Source organism: Pseudorca crassidens, chromosome 5 (genome assembly GCF_039906515.1).
Source record: "Pseudorca crassidens isolate mPseCra1 chromosome 5, mPseCra1.hap1, whole genome shotgun sequence".
NCBI lineage: Eukaryota > Metazoa > Chordata > Mammalia > Artiodactyla > Delphinidae > Pseudorca > Pseudorca crassidens.
In genome coordinates, this window is record NC_090300.1 from 83,981,689 (window position 1) to 84,004,273 (window position 22,585).

The following is a 22,585-nucleotide window of genomic DNA, read 5'->3' on the forward strand; positions in this document are numbered from 1 at the left end:
CAGAAGCTACCTCATCTCAGTAATTTTCCCAAATATCTACTAAATATCTGTTAGTTCTCAAACAGAACTAACTGTTCTCCTGCCTGGGTTCCCCTAGCTCTTTGTGTATAGAGCAGCACATCACCTGAAGATACTGCCTGTGAGTTATTGGTTTTAAGGTCTTTCACTCCATCCCCACCCACCTGCCCCCCTTCCACCCCTCACCCCCTGTTCCAATGGTCCATAAGGAGCTCTGTCAGGGTAAAGCAGTTTCCTGTTTCCAGTCCTGAGGAGGGACTCAAAATATATTTATTAAAATTAACCTCAGTTTAACCAAAGTACTCATGTTCTCAGGTGATATCTTCATTCTGGCCAGATACATTTTTAATATTCTTAATGTCCTTCTGACAAGAATATTCCTCTTCAAATTGCAGCAATAAATTTAAATTTCTGCAGACAGGATTGAGTATGTGACACCTACTCTTCCCCAAACATTATTTTCTATTAAATTGCAAGCTTTTAACCAAACATCACAGTCTGCATTCAGGGTTAATCAGAAGGTGTTGCAAAAAGATAAACATATTTTGAATTCGGAACCACACTGAATCCCTAACTCTATTGGTCCCTAGCTTGCTTGCGTGTAAGCACACTGTCAGGGGCTTGGTAGTACTTCTGTGAGCAATGAAGTACCTCAGCACAGCCTGGAACAAATGGCACCCTCAAACTTCCTTTCCTTTCCTTCTTGCTAGGGAGCTGTAATTTTTTGGTCCTCATCATTTCTACATATTCCAGAGACAACCTCAGTACTGAAAATACATCAGTTAAAATGACTGAAAATTCAACGAGAAATACCTTAGCATATTATTACTTATGTACTATGAGCTCATCTCTTAATTGAAAAGTTCCACTGTTTGTCTTTTAAACAGCAAAATGCCTCATTGGCTATAGCTAGAACCCCAGGTGTACTGACGGTGAATCCAGTACCAGGGGGAAAGAGATGGGGTCAGCCAAGAGGCTCTTGGATGGATAGGAAGAGGGCCAAAGTCTAGGGACCATGGCACTGGGAATGAACAGAAAAGGACAGTTTGAAAGACATTTTTCAGAAATCAGTGGGATTCTAGGTAAGACCCTAAAGAGAAAAGGGAAGAGAAGAATCAGAGATGCCTTGAGGAATTGTTTAAATTTGGGTTCCACACTGAACTACACACACAAAGAAGGCATTATACATTTTTATATTATTGGAGAGAAAATTATAGAGCTATTGCTCCTGAAGCCCAATTTCCTAACTCTACAGATTAAGGATTGCTTTTAAACCCATACATTTGGGTAAACTCTCTATATGTTAAAAGTATTAACATTAATCCCATCTGTGCGGAAGCAATTATCTGGGTGATTAAGAACCTACTTTTCGATCTCCTGCTCTCTGAAGGCCCACTCCTTCCTCTCCATGGCATTCATCATCCTCCTCCTCTTCTCAAACTGGGAGGTGTCACTCAGAGTGGGGAGAGTGGCTTCCCAAGCACGCTTCTCCCGAGCACGTTCTATCATCTCTACCTCAGCTTGTCCTGCCGGGAGACCTCGACCTGGAAGATGAAGCAGAACACTTTAGAAACACACAGACAAACTCATGTACCTACCAGTATTTAATTTACTCCCTTTCAGTTCCTGTCCTCTTTAAATTCAAGGGTTATGACAGGATGAAATGATATCAGGATACATCTCCAGATGTGCCTCAGAGTTTATTATCTGCCCTGCACTGTCTCTTGTTAACAATTCAGCCAGAAGACATTTTAGTTACCTGTAAGATGCTAGAAAGTATTTGAAGATATTAGGTGATTATGAAATAATCACACCTTGGAATGTCCTCTATTGGAAAAATCCATATTTTGAAATACAAAGAAGTATCAAAATAACTTGCAGAAAGGTCATAGTTAGTATGTGGTGAAACTCAGAATTTGCAAATGGCAATCTGACCCTTATGGTCTTATGTATTACACTATACTCTCTCTCTAATAAAAACAAACATGAACTATACAGACAAGCCCACAGCTAATATCACACTCAACAGTGAAAGGCTAAAAGCTTTTCCTCTAAGATCAGGAAAAAGAAAATGGTGCACTCTCTCACCACTCCTTTTTACATAATACTGGAAGCCCTAGCCAGAGAAATCAAGCAAAAAAAAAAAAAAAGAAAGAAAAAGGCATGCAAATCAGAAAGGAAGAAGTAAAATCATCTCCATTTGCAGATGACATGATCTTATGTAGAGAAAACTCTAAAGACTCTATCAAAAAACTGTTAGAACTAATAAATAAATAAAGTTGCAGGATACAAAATCAATACATGAAAATCAGTTGTATTTATACACACTAACAATATCTATAAAAGAAATAAAACTATTCCATTTACAATAGTATCAAAAACAATAAAATTCTTAGGAGTAAATTTAACCAAGGAGGTGAAAAATCTATACGGTGAAAACTATTAAAACATTGATGAAAAAAATTGAAGAAGACACAAGTAAAAAATATATATATATCCCATGTTCATGGATTGGAAGAACTAATATTTTTAAAATGCTCCTACTAGGCAAAGCCATCCATAGATACATCCCTATCAAGATTCTAGTGGTGTTTTTCACAGAAATAGAAAAAACAATCCTAAAATTTATACGTAACCATAAAAGATCCATATAGCCAAAGCAATGTTAAGAAAGAACAAAATTGTAAGAAACACACTTCCTGATTTCAAACTATATTACAAAGCTACAGTAATCAGAACAGTATAGTACTGGCATAAAAACAGACACACAGAGCAATGGAACAGAATAAAGAGCCAGAAGTAAACCCATGCATGCGTAGTCAACTAATATTTGACAAGGGAGTCAAAAATAGTCAATAGGGAAAAGACAGTCTCTTCAATAAGTGGTGCTAGGAAAACTGGGTATTCACGTGCAGAAGAATGAAACTGGATCCTTATCTTACATTTTTCACAAAAATTAACTTGAAATGGATTAAAGACTTAAATGTAAAACGCTTAGAAGAAAAGATAAGGGAAAAGCTCCTTGATATTAGTCTTGGCAATGATATTTTGGATATGACACCAAAAGCACAAGCAACAACAAAAAAAATAAACAAATTGGACTACATCAAACCAAAAATCTTCTACACAGCAAAAGAAACAATCAACAAAATGAAAAAGCAACCTATGAATTGGGCAAAAACATTTGCAAACCATATATCTGATAAGGGGTTATATTCTAAATATATTAGGAACAGATATTACTCAAAACAAAAAACAATGTGATTTTAAAATGGGCAAAAGACCTGAATAGACATTTTCCCAAAAAAGATACAGAGATGGCTAACAGGTACATGAAAAGGTGTTCAACATCACTAATCATCAGGGAATTGCAAATCAAAACTACAGTGAGATATCACCTCATGCCTGTTAGAATGGCTATTATCAAATAGAAGAGCGAGGACACTCTCCTCTTCCAAGATGGACTGCATTCTGCCTATGGAATGTGTATCTCTGCTTTCATTTTACTATGGTTTAATTCTTTCTTGTGAGAAGCCACGGACCCTCACTTGGTGGCCTGTCCCAGGAACTCACCCGAGACCTGGGACATGACCACCCTCTTCAAGCCCCATTTTCTTGTAACCTCTTTACAAAGGATATTAATAAATCTACTTCTTACCCCCCCCCCAAAAAAAAGACAAGCAATAACAAGTGCTGGCAAGGATGTGGAAAAAAGGAAACCCTTGTGCACTGTTGGGGGGAATGTAAATTGGTACAGTCATTATGGCAAATAGTTCCATAAGAATTCCATAGAGGTTCCTCAAAAAATTAAAAATAGAACTACCATATGATCTAGCAATTTCCCTTCTGGGTATATAGCTGAAGGAAATGAAATCACTACATCAAAGAGGTATCTGCACCCCATGTTCATTGCAGCATTATTTACAATAGTCAAGACATGGAAACAGCTGAAGTGTCTATCGGCAGATTAATGGATAAATAAAGTGATATATATAAGGTGATATATATATATATATATATAGTGATATATATATATTCATTCACAAAAAAAGAAGAGAATCCTGCCATTTGTGATAACATGGATGAAACCTGAGGGCATTATGCTAAGCAAAATAAGTCAGTCAGAAACAGTTAAATACTGTATAATCTCATTATATCTAGAATCTAAAAAACTGAATTCATAGAAACAAAGTACACTGGTGGTTGCCAGGGGCAAAGTGGTGGGAGAAATGGGTGAAAGTGGTCAAAGGGTACAAACTTTCAGTTATAAGATGAATAAATTCTGGAGAGCTAATGTACAGCATGCTGACTACACTTAACAAAACTGTATTGTATACTTGAACGTTGCTAAGACTGAATCTTAAATGCTCTCACCACACACACACACACACAGTAAATATGTGGGGTGATAGATGTGTTAACTACCCTTATTGTGGTAATCATTTTGCAATATATATGTGTACCAAATCATCATGTAGTACATCTTAAACTTACACAATGTTACATGTCAATTATGTCTAAATGAAGCTAGGAAAAAGAACTATACATAAAGAAAATATAGTATTATTTTTAATTTAATATTTACATATGTGGTATTTTACTATAAATATTCTGTCACTTGCTTTTTTTATTCAGCTTTGTTTTGGGAATCTGGCCACGCTGATATATAGAGACGTAATTTCATTCTTCCATTGTAGGACTCTACCACAATTTAAGCTATCTGCTCAAACTGACATTTAGATTGGTTCTAATTTTTTTTTTTTTTTTTTTGTGGTACGCGGGCCTCTTACTGTTGCGGCCTCTCCCGCTGCGGAGCACAGGCCCCGGACGCGCAGGCTCAGCGGCCATGGCTCACGGGCCCAGCCACTCCACGGCATGTGGGATCTTCCCGGACCGGGGCACGAACCCGTGTCCCTGCATCGGCAGGCGGACTCTCAACCATTGCGCCACCAGGGAAGCCCTGGTTCTAATTTTTTGATTACACATAATAATGCTGCAACAAACATCTAATGCTGGTCTCATTATGCCCATGTATGAATTTCTCTAGGAACCTTAGAAGGATCTAGAGCCTAGCAACTAATCACAAAATACAATCATTTAAAATATTTCTGAATATTGCCAAATTTGCCTCCACAAAGCATATTTTTTCTCAAGCTTTCTGAGATTCTCCTGACCCTCTTCCACAGTCCATGCTACCTAGTCTCAGCTGCTTTTCACAGTCCTTACAAGTATTTAGTGGTTCAAAGACTCATATATATGTGAGTTTCACTGAGAATGGAATTTGTTCTTGGGAGTTGTTCTTTTAGAGTTGTGCTTGTTGCTTTTATATAATTTCTGGGAAGAGAAAAGATGCTGATTTACATACATGGTTACACTGCGTGTAGAGATTTGGATTAGAATTGCTTGAAGATATAAAATACTTGTGAGAGAAATAATACCTATTCAAGCATGAGTCTTCCCATTTATAAACACGATGTTCCTTTTTCTTTTTGTCAAATCTTTGTGTATGTGCTTAAGGAACAATTTATATTTTTCTCCATAAATGCCTTGTGCATGTTTTATTAAGTGCTTTCCTGGGACTTTGTTATTTGTTGCTATTAAAAATATGATTTCCCAATAATATTTCTTTCTTTTTTTTTTTTTTTTTTTTGCGGTACACGGGCCTCTCACTGTTGTGGCCTCTCCCGTTGCGGAGCACAGGCTTTGGATGTGCAGGCTCAGCGGCCATGGCTCATGGGCCCAGCCACTCCATGGCAGGTGGGATCCTCCTGGACCGGGGCACGAACCCGTGTCCCCTGCATCGGCAGGCAGACTCTCAACCACTGCACCACCAGGGAAGCCCTCAATAATATTTCTAATTACATATTGCTCATACATACAAAAATTACTGATATTTGTATGTTGGTTTCATAATAGGATACCTTATTAAACTGAGGTTCTTAGTTCTGATAACTTATTTCATTTGATTTTTCTATATGAGTACATTGTCTGCAAATATAGTTTTGCTTTTTCTTTCTAATCCTCATACCTAATTCTTCTTCTCTTATCTTACTACACTGACTCAATTATTTCTCTATCAGGATGCTATTACTGTCATATTGGGCAAACAATTAATTGTTGGATGAAACTGCCCCATGCAGGGCAGGATGTTTAGTATCCATGCCAGCCTACCTCCCCCAAACCCAACCCATTTGTCTCATCATTATTACATACAAAAATGCCACCCAGGTTTCCAAATGTCCCTGGGGTGGTGGGTCATAGCCTAGTTTAATAAGCTCTGGGCTAGGATCTTCTCTGCATTGCTAAATAATAATGGTGATAAAGGAATCACTGTCTTTTTCTTTATTTTAAGGGTAAAGCTTCTCAAGTCTCACCTTTAGTATATGTTTATCGAAGATAACCTTTATTAAGTTACCAAAATTCCCTTCTGATCTCAGCTTACTTAGAGTTTATAACATGAATGCATGTTGAATGTTATCAAACAGTACTTTTCCTGCACCTATAAAAGCATTTTTCTGACATTTTCTGTTAAAATGGTAAAATGCATTGGTTAGTTTTCTGATATTGTACTAAACTTGAATTTGTACAATTAACCCATTTGGTTATGATAAGTCATCTTTTTAAAATACTACAAGAGGGCTTCCCTGGTGGCAAAGTGGTTAAGAATCCACCTGCCAATGCAGGGGACACAGGTTCGAGCCCTGGTCCGGGAATATCCCACATGCCATGGAACAACTAAGCCTGTGTGCCACAACTACTGAGCCTGCACTCTAGAGCCCGCAAGCCACAACTACTGAGCCCACGTGCCACAACTACTGAAGCCTGTGCACCTAGAGCCCGTGCTCCACCACAAGAGAAGCCATGACAATGAGAAGCCTGCACACGGCAACAAACTGTAGCCCCCGCTCACTGCAACTAGAGAAAGCCTGCACACAGCAACGAAGACCCAATGCAGCCATAAATAAATAAATAAATAAATAATAAAGCGTACGATTCAATGGTGTTTATAAATAAAGAAAGAAAGAAAGAAAGAAAGAAAATACTACAAGATTTGATTGCTGAACCTAGGGTTTCTGCTCCAGCAACTTGGGAGATGACCCTGCCCCAATAGGGCAGTGATGGACACTGAGCAGAGAGGAAGGCCTGCCTCACACCTGGCTATGGCCCTACCCCCTCCATCTCCAACCCTACCTCCTACCAAGTTGATAGCTGGCAGCACACCCTGAGTAAACAAATGACTTCTGTTCACGTCAAATCTAGCTCTCCCACCAAAAGCACTGGGCACATGCAGACTATATAGGGACACTTGTACATAAGCCCACCCATTAAAGATTGCTGTAGGTAACTGTTTCACCTAAATTCACAGAGACAGAGAAAGTTAAGCAAAATGAAAAGAGACAGGAATGCATCTCAGTTGAAAGAGCAAGAAAAAAACCCTGGTAAAAATAATGAAACAGAAATAATTTATAAGATAAAAAATTCAAAGCATTAGTAATAAGAATGCGAGCTGAATTAGGGAAAGAATAGATAAGCAGAGTGAGAATTTTAACAAGGAACTAGAAAATATAAAAAAGAACCAGTCAGAACTGAAGAATACAATAACTGACATCAAAAACACCCTAGAAGGGGTACTTCCCTGGTGGCTCAGTGGTTAAGAATCTGCCTGCCAATGCAGGGGACATGGGTTCGAGCCCTGATCTGGGAAGATCCCACATGCCGTGGAGCAACTAAGCCTGTGCGCCACAACTACTGAGCCTGCACTCTAGAGCCCACAAGCCACAACTACTGAGCCCACGTGCCACAACTACTGAAGCCTGTGTGCCTAGAGCCTGTGCTCCACAACGAGAAGCCACTGCAATGAGAAGACTGCACCGCAACTAAGAGTAGCCCCCACTCACCACAACTAGAGAAAGCCCGCATGCAGCAACAAAGACCCAACACAGCCAAAAATAAATAAATAAAAATTAATTAATTAATTAATTTAAAAGATGATGAATAAAAGCTTGTCTTAAAAAAAAAACACACACTAGAAGGAATGAATAGCAACTAAGTGATAAAGAAGAATGCATATGTGATCTGGAAGATGGAATAATGGAAATCACCCAATCAATGCAGTAAAAAGAAAAACAAACTTTAAAAAATGAGAATAGTTTAAGAGATCTCTGGGATAACATCAAGTGTACCAACATTCCCATTATAGGGGTTTCAGAAGGAGAAGAGAGAGAAAGGTTGTGAAATGTATTTGAAGAAATTATGACTGAAAACTTCTGGAACCTGAAGAAGGAAGCAAATATCCAAGTACAGGAAGCAAAGAAAGTTCCAAACAAGATGAACCAAAACAGACCCACATCAAGATAAATCATAATGAAATTGGTAAAAATTAAAGAGAGAATTCTGAAGGCAGCAAGAAAAAAACAAAGAGTCATTTACAAAGGAATACTCATAAGGCTATCAGCCGATGTCTCTGCAGAGACTCTGAAGGCCAGAGAGAGTGACATGATATATTCAAAGTGCTAAAAGAGAAAAATCTGCAACCTAGGATACTCTATCCAGCAGGATTATCATTTAGAATTGAAGGGGAGATAAAGAACTTCTCAGACAAGCAAAAAACTAATAGAGCTCATCAATACTAAACCTATCCTAAAAGAAATGTTAAAGGGTCTTCTGTAAGTGGAAAGAAAAGGCTATAATAAAAGGTAAGAATCTATGTGGAGGAGGGGAGTAAAAAGGTAGATATTTTGAATGGGTGTGAACTTAAATTACTACCATTTAAAACAAGTAGATGTAGTTATAGGTCATAATATAGGAATTCCATGGTAACCACAAATCAAAAACCTACAACAGATACACAAAAATGGAGAGGAAAGGAACATAAGCATACTAGTAAAGAAAATCATCAAACCACAAAGGAAGAAAAAGAAACTAAAAGAAGAAGAAAAGAACAGGAAAGACCTACAAAAACAACCAGAAAACAAGTAACAAAATGGCAATAAGTACATAACTATCAACAATTAATTTAAGAAAAAAAAATGTCATGAAGAACCTAGGGGTAAGACAGGAATAAAGACACAGACCTACTAGAGAATGGACTTGAGGATATGAGGAGGGGGAAGGGTAAGCTGTGACAAAGTGCGAGAGAGGCATGGACATATATACACTACCAAACTTCCTGCTATGCGGGAAGCAGCCGCATAGCACAGGGAGATCAGCTCGGTGCTTTGTGACCACCTGGAGGGGTGGGATAGGGAGGGTGGGAGGGAGGGAGATGCAAGAGGGAAGAGATATGGGAACATATGTATATGTATAACTGATTCACTTTGTTATAAAGCAGAAACTAACACACCATTGTAAAGCAATTATACTCCAATAAAGATGTAAAAAAAAAAATGTCAATGAACTAAATGCTCCAATCAAAAGACATAGGGTGGCTGAATGGATAAAAATGCAAGACCCATCTCTAGGCTGCTTACAAAAGATGCACTTCAGAACTAAAGACACACAGAGACAAAGTGAGAGGATGGAAAAAGATATTTCATGAAACAGAAATGACAAGAAAACGAGGGTAGCAATACTCGTATCAGACAAAATATACTTTAAAACAAAGGCTATAAAGAAAGACAAAGAAGGGCATTATATAATGATAAAGAGATCAATAGAAGAGAGGATATTATACTCGTTAACATATATGCACCCAGTACTGGAGCACCTAAATATATAAATCAAATATTAACAGACAAAAGGGAGAAATTGACAGTAATATAACAATAGTAGAGGACTTTAACACCCTACTTATATCTGTGGACAGATCATCCAGATAGAAAATCAATAAGGCATTAGTGGTCTTAAATGATACAATAGACCATACGTTGGACTTAATAGATATCTACAGGACATCTATCCAAAAACAGCAGAATACACATTCTTTTCAAGTGCATATGGAATATTCTCCAGGATCACATACTAGGCCATAAAACAAGTCTCAACAAATCTAAGAGAACAGAAATTATATCAAGCATTTTTTCTGACCACAACAGTATGAAACTAAAAATCAATTATGGCAAGAAAAACGGGAAAAGCACACACATGTAGAGATTAAACAACATGCTACTAAAAACCAGAGGATCGATGAAGAAATCAAAGAGAAAATCAGAAAATATCTTGACAAATGAAAACGGAAACACAACCTTCCAAAAATTTATGGGATGCAGCAAAAGCAGTTCTAGAAGGGAATTTTGTAGCAATACAGGCCTTCCTCAAGAAACAAGAAAAATCTCAAATAAACAACCTAACCTACCACCTAAAGGAATTAGAAAAAGAAGAGTGAAGCCCAAAGTCAGCAGAAGGAAGGAAATAATAAAAATCAGAGAGGAAATAAATAGAGCAAAAAAAAATTAGAAAAGATCAATGAAACCAAGAACTAGTTCTTTGAAAAGATAAACAAAATTGATAAAACTTTAGCCAGGCTAACAAGAAAAGAGAGAGGACCCAGGTAAACAAAATAAGAATCAAAGGAGGAGAAGTAACAACCAATAACACAGAGATTTACAAACTCATAACAAAGTATTACTAACAGTTATAAGCCAACTAATTGGACAACCTAGAAGAAATGGAGAAATTTCTAGAAACATACAAATTTCCAAGACTGAATGAGGAAGAAAAAGATCATCTCAACAGACAGATCACTAGTAGTGAAATTGAATTTGTAATTTAAAAAACTCCTAACAAACAAAAATCCGTGACCAGTCATCTTCACAGGGGAATTTTACCAAACATATAAAGAAGAGCTAATAATATCCTTCTCTAATCCAAACACTTGAAGAGAATGAAACACTCCCAAATTCATTCTATGTGGCTACCACTGCCCTGATATCAAAACCAGACAAAGACACTGCAAAAAAAGATTATAGGCTGGGCTTCCATGGTGGCTCAGTAGTTGAGAGTCCACCTGCCGAAGCAGGGGACACGGGTTCGTGCTTCGGTCTGGGAAGATCCCACATGCCGCAGAGCAGCTGGGCCCATGAGCCATGGCCACTGAGCCTGCATGTCCGGAGCCTGTGCTCCGCAACGGGAGAGGCCGCAACAGTGAGAGGCCCGCGTACTGCAAAAAAAAAAAGATTACAGGCCAATATCTTTGATGAATATAGATACAAAAATCCTCAACAAAATATTAGCAAACTGAATCCAACAATATATAGAAAGGATCATACACCATGATCAAGTGAGATTTATTTGAGGGATGCAAGAATGGTTCAATATTTGCAAATCAATCAATGCGATACACCACAGTAACAAAAGGAAGGAGAAGAATCACACAATCATTTCAATAGATACAGAAAAAGCATTTGACAAAATTCAAAATCCAGTCATGATAAAAACTATCATCAACATTGGTATAGAGAGAACATATCTCAGCATAATAAAGGCCATTTATGACAAACTCACAGCTAACATCATACTAAAAGGTGAAAAGCTTTCAGTCTTTACTCTAAAATAAGAAAAAGACAAGGATGTCCACTCTCACCACTTCTATTTAATGTAGTATTGGAAGTTCTAGTCACAGCAATCAGACAAGAAAAAAAATGTATCCAAATTAGAAGGGAAGAAGTAAAACTATCACTCTTTGTGTATGACATGATACTATATATAGAAAACCCAAAGTTGTGACATGATACTATATATAGAAAACCCAAAGTCTAATACCCAAAAAGGTATTAGAACTAAAAATGAATTCAGCAAAGTTGCAGGATACAAGATTAATATACAGAAATATTTTACTTTTCTATATACTAACAATGAACTATCAGAAAGAGAAAGCAAAACAGAAAAAAATCCCATTTAAAATCCCATCAAAAAGAGTAAAATACTAAGAATAAACTTAACCAAGGAGGTGAGAGACCTATAGTCTAAAAACTATAAAACATTGATGAAGGAATTTAGAAATGATACCAAGAAATGGAAAAATATCCTGTGTTTTGGATTGGAAGAATTAATATTGTTAAAATGTCCATACCACCCAAAGCAATCTACAGATTTAATTCAATCCCTAACAAAATACCCATGACATTTCAACAGAACTAGAGTAATCCTAAAATCCATATGAAACCACAAAAGACTCCAAATTGCTAAAGTAATTTGAGAAAAAAAACAAAGCTGGATGTATCATGCTCCCTGACTTCAGACTATACTACAAAGCTACAGTAATGAAAACAGCATGGTACTGGCACAAAAACAGATATAGAGATCAATGGAACAGAATAGAGAACTCAGAAACTCATACTCCTATGATCAATTAATCTATGACAAAGGAGGCAAGAATATACAATGGAGAAAATACAGTCTCTTCAACAAATGGTACTGGGAAAACGGGACAGATACATGTAAAAGAATGAAATTAGAACATTCACTCACAACATAGACAAAATAAACTCAAAATGGACTAAAGACCTAAGTATAAGACCTGAAACCATAAAATTCCTAGAAGAAAACATAGGCAGAACGCTCTGACATAAATCATAGCCATATTCTTCTGGATCTGTCTCCTAAGGCAAAGGAAACAAAAGCAAAAATAAACAAATGAGACCTAATTAAACTCAAAAGGTTTTGCACAACAAATCATTGACAAAATGAAAAGACAACCTACTGAAAGGGAGGAAATATTTGCAAGTGATGTAACTGACAAGTGGTTAATATCAAAATATATAAACAGCTCATACAACTCAATGTCTAAAAAACCAAACAACCCAATTAAAAAATGGACAAAAGAGCTGAAGAGACATTTTTCCAAATAAGACATACAGATGGCCAACAGGCACATGAAAAGATGCTCAACATCACTAATCATCAGAGAAATGTAAACCACAATCAGATGTCACCTCACACCTGTCAGAATGGCTATCACCGAAAAGTCTACAAATAACAAACATTGGGAAGGATGTAGAGAAATGGGAACCCTTGTACACTGCTGGTAGAAATTAAAATTGATGCAGCCACTATGGAAAACAGGAGGTCCCTCAAAAAACTAAAAATAGAACCACCATATGATGCAGCAATTCCACTCCTAGGTATATATCCCCCCCACAAAAAAAACGACCCCAAAACACTAACTTGAAAAGATACATGCACCCCAATGTTCATAGCAGCATTACTTACAGTAGCCAAGAAATGTAAGCAACCCAAGAATCCATCAACAGGTGAATGGATTAAGAAGATGTGGTGTATATATACAATGGAATTTACTCAGCCATAAAAAAGGAATAAATTTCTGCCACTTGCAACAACGTAGATGGACCTAGAGCATATTATCCTCAGTGAAATAAGCCAGACAGAGAAAGACATAGTGTATGTTATCACTTACATGTGGAATCTAAAAAACAAAACAAAGGAGCGTATATAACAAAACAGAAACAACCTCACAGATATAGAAAACAAACTAGTGGATACCAATGAGGAGAGGGAAGGGGTGGGAGGGTGAGACAAGGGTATGGGATTAAGAGATACAAACTACTATGTATAAAATAGATAAGCAATGATGATATATTATACAGCACATGGACATACAGCCATTATTTTGTAATAACTTTAAATGGAGTATAATCTATTAAAAAATCACTATGCTGTATACCTGAAACTAATATAATCTTAGTTTTTAAATGTAGGGCAATAGTGATGCATAGTGTTCTCTTATAGTCCCTAAATCGTTTAGTCTATAGTATGTCCCTCTTCCAATTCTAATACTCTTTATTTGCAACTTCTGTCTTTGGTCTTGATGTTTCCCACAAGAAGTTTCAGTATATTATTAATCTTTATCCAAAAAATTTATGATCGTAATGACCAATTCTTTTGCCTTTTTAAGGTTTCTTGTTGGTTTCTGATTTAAAATTTATTATTTACTTAACTTGTGAAGATTAAATAAGTTAAAAACATAAAGCACTTTGAACAGTTCTTGGCACATAGCACTTGATTTTTTTCTTAGTGCTTTCAGTGTCAACCTTTTACTGTGTCATTATTTTTCACTTATTTTTATGCAAACATTCTACTAATGTATAATATATACACAGAAAGGTACACAAAGGAACATCCCAAATAACCAGCACTCAGATCAAGGAACAGAATTTACCAGAACCCTAGCCTGCCCATCATACTCCCTCCCAGTCTCTACTTGCCTCAAGGATAGCCACCAGCCTGATTCCTAACATATTAATTTAGTTCTGATAGGTTTTGAGCTTTATATAAATGAAATCAAAATGTAGGTATTCTTTAGTGTCTTACTTCTTTTGCTCAGCAATATCTATGTGAGATTCACCCATGTGGTTATGTGTAGCTGTACTTTCATTCTCGTTACTATATAGTACTTCACTGTGTGAACATACTACAGGTTATTCATCCATTCTATGGTTGATGGACATCTGGGTTGTTTTCAGTTCAGTGTTACTATGAATAATGCTGCTATGAACATTCTTGCACTTGTCTCTTGGTGAAAGTCATACATGCATTTCTTACAGTAGAGCTAAGTACTCACTTTTCTTGGGTATATAGTGAGGGATGACGTTCCTGGGTTGTAGGTATTGTGTCAGCTTTAGAAGATACTATCAGTTTCCAAAGAATGGTTGCAATATATACATGCAGTATATGAAATTCTCTTTGCTTCAAATCCTTATCATCACTTAGTAATATCAATCTTTTTAACATTAGCTATTCTGGTATATCTGTAGTATCAAACTGAGATTTTAATTTGCATTTCCCTGATGACTAATCAGGTTGAACACTATTTCATATGTTGATTGGCCATTTGAAAACCCGTTTTATCAAGTGACGGCTCACATCATTTGCTAACTTTTCTATTGGGTCGTCTTTTTCTTGTTGATTTGTAGGATTTCTTTATGTGTTCTAGATATGAGTCTTCTGTCATATGTAGGTATTGCAAATATCTTCTCCCAATATGTGGCTTGCCTTTTCACTATCTTAATGTATTTTGGTGAACAGAGGTTCTTAATTTTAATGTGATCTAATTTCTTAATTTTCCCTTTATGGTTAGCAATTTTGTTCTATTTAATAAAATGTGTGCCTACCCAAGATCATGAAAATATTCTCTTATGTTTCCTTCTAAATTTTTGTTTCACCTTTCACATTTAGACATCTGGGATTGGTTCAGTTTACGGTGTGAACTAGGAATCGAGTCACTGTTTTCAAGGTGACTATCTAATTGATTCAGCACTATTTATTGAAAAGATCTTTTTTTTCTAGTGTACTGTAGTATCATCTTTGTCTTAAGTCAGATGATATCTACTTGTGGGTTAATTCTGGACTCCCTATTCTGTAACAATGATCTACTTGTGTATCTTTGAGAATATACCACACTGTGTAATTACTGCAGCTTTAAAGTAAGTCTTTGTATCTCATAGTGTATACTGTTCTGTTTCTTCACATTTGCCTTGGCTACTTTTGACCGTTTCACATTTCCATATTAATTTTAGAATCAGGTTATCAATTTACACACACACACACACGTTGTTTTTTTTGTTTGTTTTTCCCAGTACTGCCTGGAGGTAGAAATCAGAATCAAAGTTCACTTTTGCACATGGATATCTAATTGTTTCATCAACATTTATTAAAAGACCTCCTTTTTCCCACTGAATATAGTGGCATCTTTCTCATAAATCAAATGACTATAAATGTGGAGTGAGAAATCTGCCAGTTCAAAGGAGCCCAGAACCATAATTATTTCCTTGAAATGCTACAGCCAAGTTATTTCCACATTTTCTTAATGCATAATCAGATCTATAGCAGGTGTCGCCATGGCTTACCACATGCAAAGTCTTTTATGTGAAATACATTAATCATCTTGTTCAAATCACCTAAATCCTAACTTTTGATAGCTTAATCTGAAAGAGGAGCATTAAAAAATCTTCCACTGTGAATAGGAATTTGTCCATTTCTCCTTGTGATTCAATCAGTTTTGCTTTATATTTTGAGTCTATGCAGAGTAAATTCAAATTCATAACAGATATAACTTCTGGTGGGTTTTTCGTTTTATACTATTTCATGTTCTTCATTATCCCTTTTACTGTTTTCTGATTAACTTTGGTCTAATATTAACATTGTTACACCAGCTTTCTTTGGGTCAGCTTTCAGTATATTTTCCACTCCTTTATTTTCAAAGTTATAATGCTATTTTATAAATAGCAAGCTGTTTTTGCTGGGTTTTAATGAATTCAATCCCAGAATTTTTTAATAGGCAAGTTTAAGTCACTTTTATTATATATTTTGATTATTAAAATATTTGAACATTTTCCCTACACTTTACTATGCATTTTCTATTTATCGTGTTTTTTCTTTGCGTTTCCCCCCATTTCTACTGTCTGTTATTTCCTCCTTTTCCCCTTTACCAATTGTGAAATGATATATTTCTTCTCTATTTTCCAGAGGTTACACATAAATTTTTTAACCTAGAAATTTCCACTCATAGTTTTCTAATAAAGTCTAAAGCTAATTAATATTGCTCTCTCTCCAAAAGAAAATAGAATTTTTGCATGCTTTATTCTTATTTCTTCTTAACTCCAGTACTCAGTGTGGTTCTTAAACAAGCAGTAGCAGCAGCATCTGAGAGCTTGGTAGAAATGCAAATTCCCCACCCTTTCTCAGACCTAGTAAATCAGAATCTCTGGGATGGGGCCAGGAATCAGTGTTTTAACAAGCTCACCAGATGATTCTTACTCATGCAAAAGTCTGAAAAGGACTGATCTAGAGCAGAGGTCATCAAACTTTCTCTGTGAAAGGCCAGTGAGTAAATATATGAGGCTTTGTGGGCCGCACAGTCTCTTTCAGTTACTCAATTCTGCATGGCAGTGCAAAAGCAGGCAAGGACACTACATAACAAATAAGTTTGGCTGTATTCCAATAAAACCTTTTTAGGGTCACTGGAATTTTAATTTCATATTATTTTTACAAGTCACAAAATAGTACAAATAATTTTCACATGTCGCATAATAGGTTTTTTTCATCCATTTTTAAATGTAAAAATCCTTAACTTGCAGGCCATATAAAAAGGCAATAGGCCAAACTGGCCTATGGACCATAGTTTGCTAATCCTGATCTAGAGTTTTAGTACTTGCTTCATTCTTTTTTTTAAGTATCATTTTTAAAAACTCAACACTTTAAATTTTTAATTACATATTTTTCTCTTTTTTTGCTCATCATATTCTTAAACACTGCTTCTTCCTTTGGGGCTTATTTTTCCTCTTGTTGAAGTATGTCCTTTTGTTCTTCCTTTTCAGATTAATAGCTAACATGTATAGAAAGCTTATTTACATACTAAACACTGGTCTAAGCACATTACATAAATGAATTTAAATTAATCTTTACAATATCCTATGAGATAGGCCTATGAAATGTCCTATCCTGTGAAAGTGTCCTTATTTCACCTTCACTGAATAACAGGTTGGCTGGTATAAGAATTCTAGATTTGAAATTATTTTCCCACAGCACTTTAAAGATAATACTACAAAATGCCCACCTGGAGTACTCCTGCTCTTAGAGGGCCTCGAATTCCATGCATAAATTGCCCCAAGCCCACTTCCAAAACCTACATGGGCCTCTTCCCGGGATTCAGACTCCTGAGGGCAGACTATATGCTGCTGTTTGTTCATCCTTAAGCCCAAGGCATAGCCAAGTGGCAGCTGTTTGCAAGGATGTGTAAACAGAAAATGGAGAAGCAAGGTGGGGCAATCATATACATGCATGACAGGCCCCTTGGGATGTTGAACAGAGCCAGAGAAAAGGGCAGGCCACTAGGCAGCCTCTCCCATTGCTGCCACATTCCAGCATGCAATCCCAAAGAGTCTAAGAATTTTAAATGTACATTTGTCCTTTCAACTTTTTAGAAAGATTTGTGAAAAATATAGAACATATTTTATCTAACAGATAGTGGCTTGATTTATAATTTTTAAACATCTATGCATATATCAATAGTATATGGGCCTCTATTTGAATCTCTGCCCGGGGCCTCACCAATGAGGAGGTAGGCCTAACTCATAGAGGGTTTTATTGATACTTCAACCCCAGAGCTGCCAGTGGCAGGACTCCAGATTAGGCCTTTTACCAAGTGAAGCATTCTGAGCCCCTGCCCAGATTTCTTGTTTTAGATGTCCTGGTTCTGGTCCTCCTGCAGCTCAACGCTAAGCCCTTGTCACACCAAGAGGTAAAGCCCAAGGCCCCAGATAGCAGCACTTGGCTTAGACTGGCAGGCACTGGGCTTCAATCCTATCTGTGGGCAGGAGAAAAGTTTCTGTCTCCTTTAGTTTAAGCAGGTAACTCAGATCTGCTCCCCACCATTCAGAGTCCCTGCTTACCATCACAGGTTCCCAGCTATTTCTTTCTTTTAGGAAGAAGTCTCCACTTCTAGACTATGGAAATTTTCTTCCTTGCTTTTAAGTGTGGTTATTAATCTTTATAATATGTCTTTTATGTGCTCAGGGCAGAGGGAAAGATTTCAGCATACTTTTAACCTGTCATCTAGGCCTGAAATTAGAGCCTCTGGTTTAAAGTGTGGGTGTCAAGAATGCTTAATCTGGATTCATAAAGTGGGCCAGGAAACAAGAATCAAAACTAGAACTCAGATATGAACATCTTCTTTGCCTGTGACGCAGAATTGATCACAGCAATTAATTACATTGGGGAAACAGAAGTAATCTCATTTTAATAAAAATCATTACAGTGTACCAACTATCTCCATGACCTTAGAGGAGTCAGCCTCTCTTGTTCTCAGTTTCCCAGCTATAATCAAGTGAGTTCAATGAACTAATGCCTAATAGTTTCTAAAGGTTCCTTCTCTTATTAATTTTTATAGTTTCACATAATAAGGGCCTAGACTGGAGTGAATTTCTATACTCTGAGAGTGAATTTCTGAGCCTGGAAGATATTAGCATTTCAGAGATAATATCAAAAGAAATCATCCAAATCATCAAATAAAGTATATAAGAGAGCCTTGATAAATTGCAAGATATTTTAGCAAAGAAAGATAATATTATTACATACGTTGGAATAGGCATTCAGTATTATACACTCAAGAAAGGTTTATGTGTAAAGAAGGAGTATGAATGCCTCAGTGAAAAAGAACTGATTCACTGGGAGAAACAGTGAGAAGAGGGAGGGGAGTCGTCAGTAAAGTAACCACAAAATTAAGCCGAAATATAACTTCAGCTTCAGGGGAAAAGAACAATAAGCCTCCTTACAGTGAAAAGGGTGTAAATACCTTTGAACAAATTTATCAGAAAATGTATGAGTCTATGAAGTAGCTCTACTGAGCAAGACGCTTTAAATAGCAATACTTTAAACCACAGTTGCCTCTATGTGTGTCATTTCCAAGAACTCAATTAGCACGTGTGGTTATCAGGACTGTCATCTGCAAATATTCAAAAGAATTACCAACTCACCCCAAGTGAGAGTAGCCAGGGTCAGCAGTTCAGGGATGGAATTCTGACATACTATGTATTCTGGAGAATACGGGTCTGTCTGAACTTCGGCATCGCGATAATCAGTCTGAGTGCCCACAGTATACTTTGAAGGAATGGGGAGGCACTTAGTGGAAGGAGGAGGAAAGGTATATGGCTCTGCCCTAAAAGAGGAAATCATTTTAAAAATTAAAACCTGATACAATCACTTTATACCTATCAATAGGTTTTGAAACATATGTGATAAAGAGTTAAACAGTCTTTCTATATAAAATGCCCTTGTGAATCAATAAGACAGTTAAATAGCCACAGAGAAATGGGTAAAGGACAGTCCAGAAAACAAAAAGTAAAACTTCTAACAATCATATGAAAAGATAATGAACATAACTAGTAATCTCAGAAAAGTAAATTAAAACAGCAAGATGCTATTTTATTATATAACATAAGCAATGATTTAAAAGTGTGTAAGTACCTAGCATCAATGAAGTTGTGAAGAAACAGACATTCTCATAAACTGTTGATGGAAATACAAATAGGTGCAACCTAACTAACAGGTAACTTATCAATATATTTCAAACCCTTAAAATACCCTTTTGCCCCAGCAACTGTACTCCTAGGAATTTATTGTAGGAAATAATTCAATGAGTGTGCAAAGATATATGCAGACGTGTTTATAAAGTCTCATAAGAGTAAAAAACTTTTTTTAATGGCCAATTTTATTTTTAAAACATGGTTATACCTGGAGTCATTAGGCATCAGCCTTGGACCCATTATTTTCACCCTTGTTTTTTTATTCTGTCTATTTTTAAATACAAAAAAACTTTTTTAATTCACTTAAACATATGCTCACCCTTACACATAATTTCTTAAACAATAAGTATGACAGCACATATGGTTTAATGTTTTAGTGCAGTGTTTTCTTGTGCTTTTGAGTTTGCATCCCTCAATCCCTTTTTCTTCCTTATCCACTTGTAGCAGTACCTTCTCTATATACCCAATATCTAGGGTATGTATCTCAGTTGTATCCTTGAATTATATCTTCCATATTTTTTGGCACACTTATTTTCTACACTGACACAAGTATACACAAATATAGTGTTATTTTATCATTTGACTAACATGAAATCATACTATAAATATGTTTTTGCGTCTTGCTTTTTTGACTAAACAACACTCCATGGAAACCCTTCCCAATCTACTCATGTGACACTTTAAAAAAAAAATTACAAACTTAATCACCATCAGTAGAAAAATTGTTTTTTAAACAATGGCACATCCATAATGGAATTTATCCAGCTATTAAAAGTTACAATGTAATCTACATTTATGAATGAACAAAAATGTCTATGATCCAAAGTAAAGTAGAAAAAAGAACACTATAAAGCAGTATGTACATTAGGAATACATTTTTATGTTTTTAAAGACTGTGTTATTAGGCACATAAAAATGCCTAGATGGATACACAATAATAAAAGCAATTATTTCTGGGTAGTAGGGTTATAGAGAGAATTTTTTTCATGTTTATAGTCTTCCGAATTTTCTAACTTTTTTTTAACCTGTATATAGACTACTTATAAAATAAGAAAAAAATATATAACCATTTCCATTTAAAATATATCATTTTGAAGAATTGGTTAAATTACACAAACAATAAATAATGGAAAAAAAGAGAGAGATTTCCATTATGAAAAAGTCAAAGGCAAGGGGAGGTGCTTATACATGAGCACAGCATGTAAAGCTTAACTCAAAGAAAAATGCATTTCAAGCCAATTAGAAAGAAGTGTCTATTTGGCATTTCGACCTGTGATGGAACAGTACTTTAAATTGTTTTTAATGCTGAATTCTAACAGGCATTGAAATCATTTTTCAGCAGTTGCTATTAATTTCTAACACATGTAGACAATATAAGTACGTACATATAGTTTCTTAAGTTTTCAGCAGAAAGTATGCTACTATAAAAATTCTACTTGAGGAAATAACTTCAAATTAGCTTTATCATCACAGATCATGTGAATATTATAACACCGTAAGCTTGAATCAAGAGAATAAATTATTGTTTTCTAAATTAAATAATTTCACATTTGACCCATCTGATCAAATGTTCTAGGATTATGGTAAAGCCTGAGGAATCCCCCTGACTAAGCTTTCTGCTGACTTGGGACCCTTCTAGGTGGGTCTGAGGATAGGATGCAAAGGAGGAATGCTACTTTGACAAAAGTCCTATGCAACTTAATAGTACAACCAACTTGTTGGTTATTTTTCCCAACCAACTTGTTATTTTTCTCCAACCTATTCTTTTTCTCTCCATTTCAGTTGGTTTTAGAGGAGAGCAAAATGTGAATAAGAAAGAGTAAAAATCTCTTTCCCACCTCTGCCCAACCTCGATCGGGACCCAATGCCAGAAAGACTCCATATCTGCTTCCTACTTGGCTTGAGCCCTGCCTTGTCCTGGATCCCATCCTCAGCCTTACTTAGTCTGGCTTTGGTATCTTTACAGCAGCCACTGCTGCTCTATTCCCTCCATCCAGGCCCCTCCTCCTCTACTACGGGCCACTACCAGGAACATGTACTGTCTGCCAAACCTACAGTCTTCTAGATTTTCCCTTCCAGCCCCAACTGAACTGCACACAAAGAGGAGCTTCACAAAGCTAGCAAATCTTGTTTTGTTATTATGAACTCTATTGAATGTCTGCATTTTTTAAAGGCAATATTTTAGAGCAATCTTAGGTTCATAGCAAAATTGAGAAGGAGGTACAGGAACTTCCCATATACCCCCTGCCCCACACATGCATAGCCCAACACATTATCAACATGACTCACCAGAGTGGTAGCTTTGTTACAATTGATGAACCTCCATTGACAATTCACAGTCTCCCAAAGTCCACAGTTTACATTAAGGTTCACTCTTGGTGTTGTACATTATATGGGTATGGACAAATCCTTATATGTCTATGTATACATGTATAATAACGTGTATCCATCATTATAGTAACATACAGAGTATTTCCCCTACCCTTAAAATCCTCTGTGCTCCTATTCATCCTTTCCCCATTCCCCCCAACCCCCTGGCAACCAATGATCTTCTTATAACCTCCATAGTTTTGCCTTTTCCAGAATGT

At 36.3% G+C, this 22,585-nt stretch overlaps 1 protein-coding gene across 5 annotated transcripts in view; it reads right to left on the reverse strand.

Annotated features, from left to right (window-relative positions):
* The window catches only part of CFAP91 (cilia and flagella associated protein 91), a 149,195-nt gene that overhangs the window by 98,856 nt on the left and 27,754 nt on the right, over positions 1–22,585 (reverse strand). For all 5 annotated transcript variants that reach the window (XM_067738776.1, XM_067738775.1, XM_067738779.1 and 2 more), the window contains 2 exons: positions 19,449–19,630; positions 1,385–1,562 (listed from right to left, as the gene is read on the reverse strand). In XM_067738776.1, coding sequence (XP_067594877.1) covers positions 1,385–1,562; positions 19,449–19,630 — 360 coding nt within the window. The remainder of the gene's footprint in view (positions 1–1,384; positions 1,563–19,448; positions 19,631–22,585) is intronic.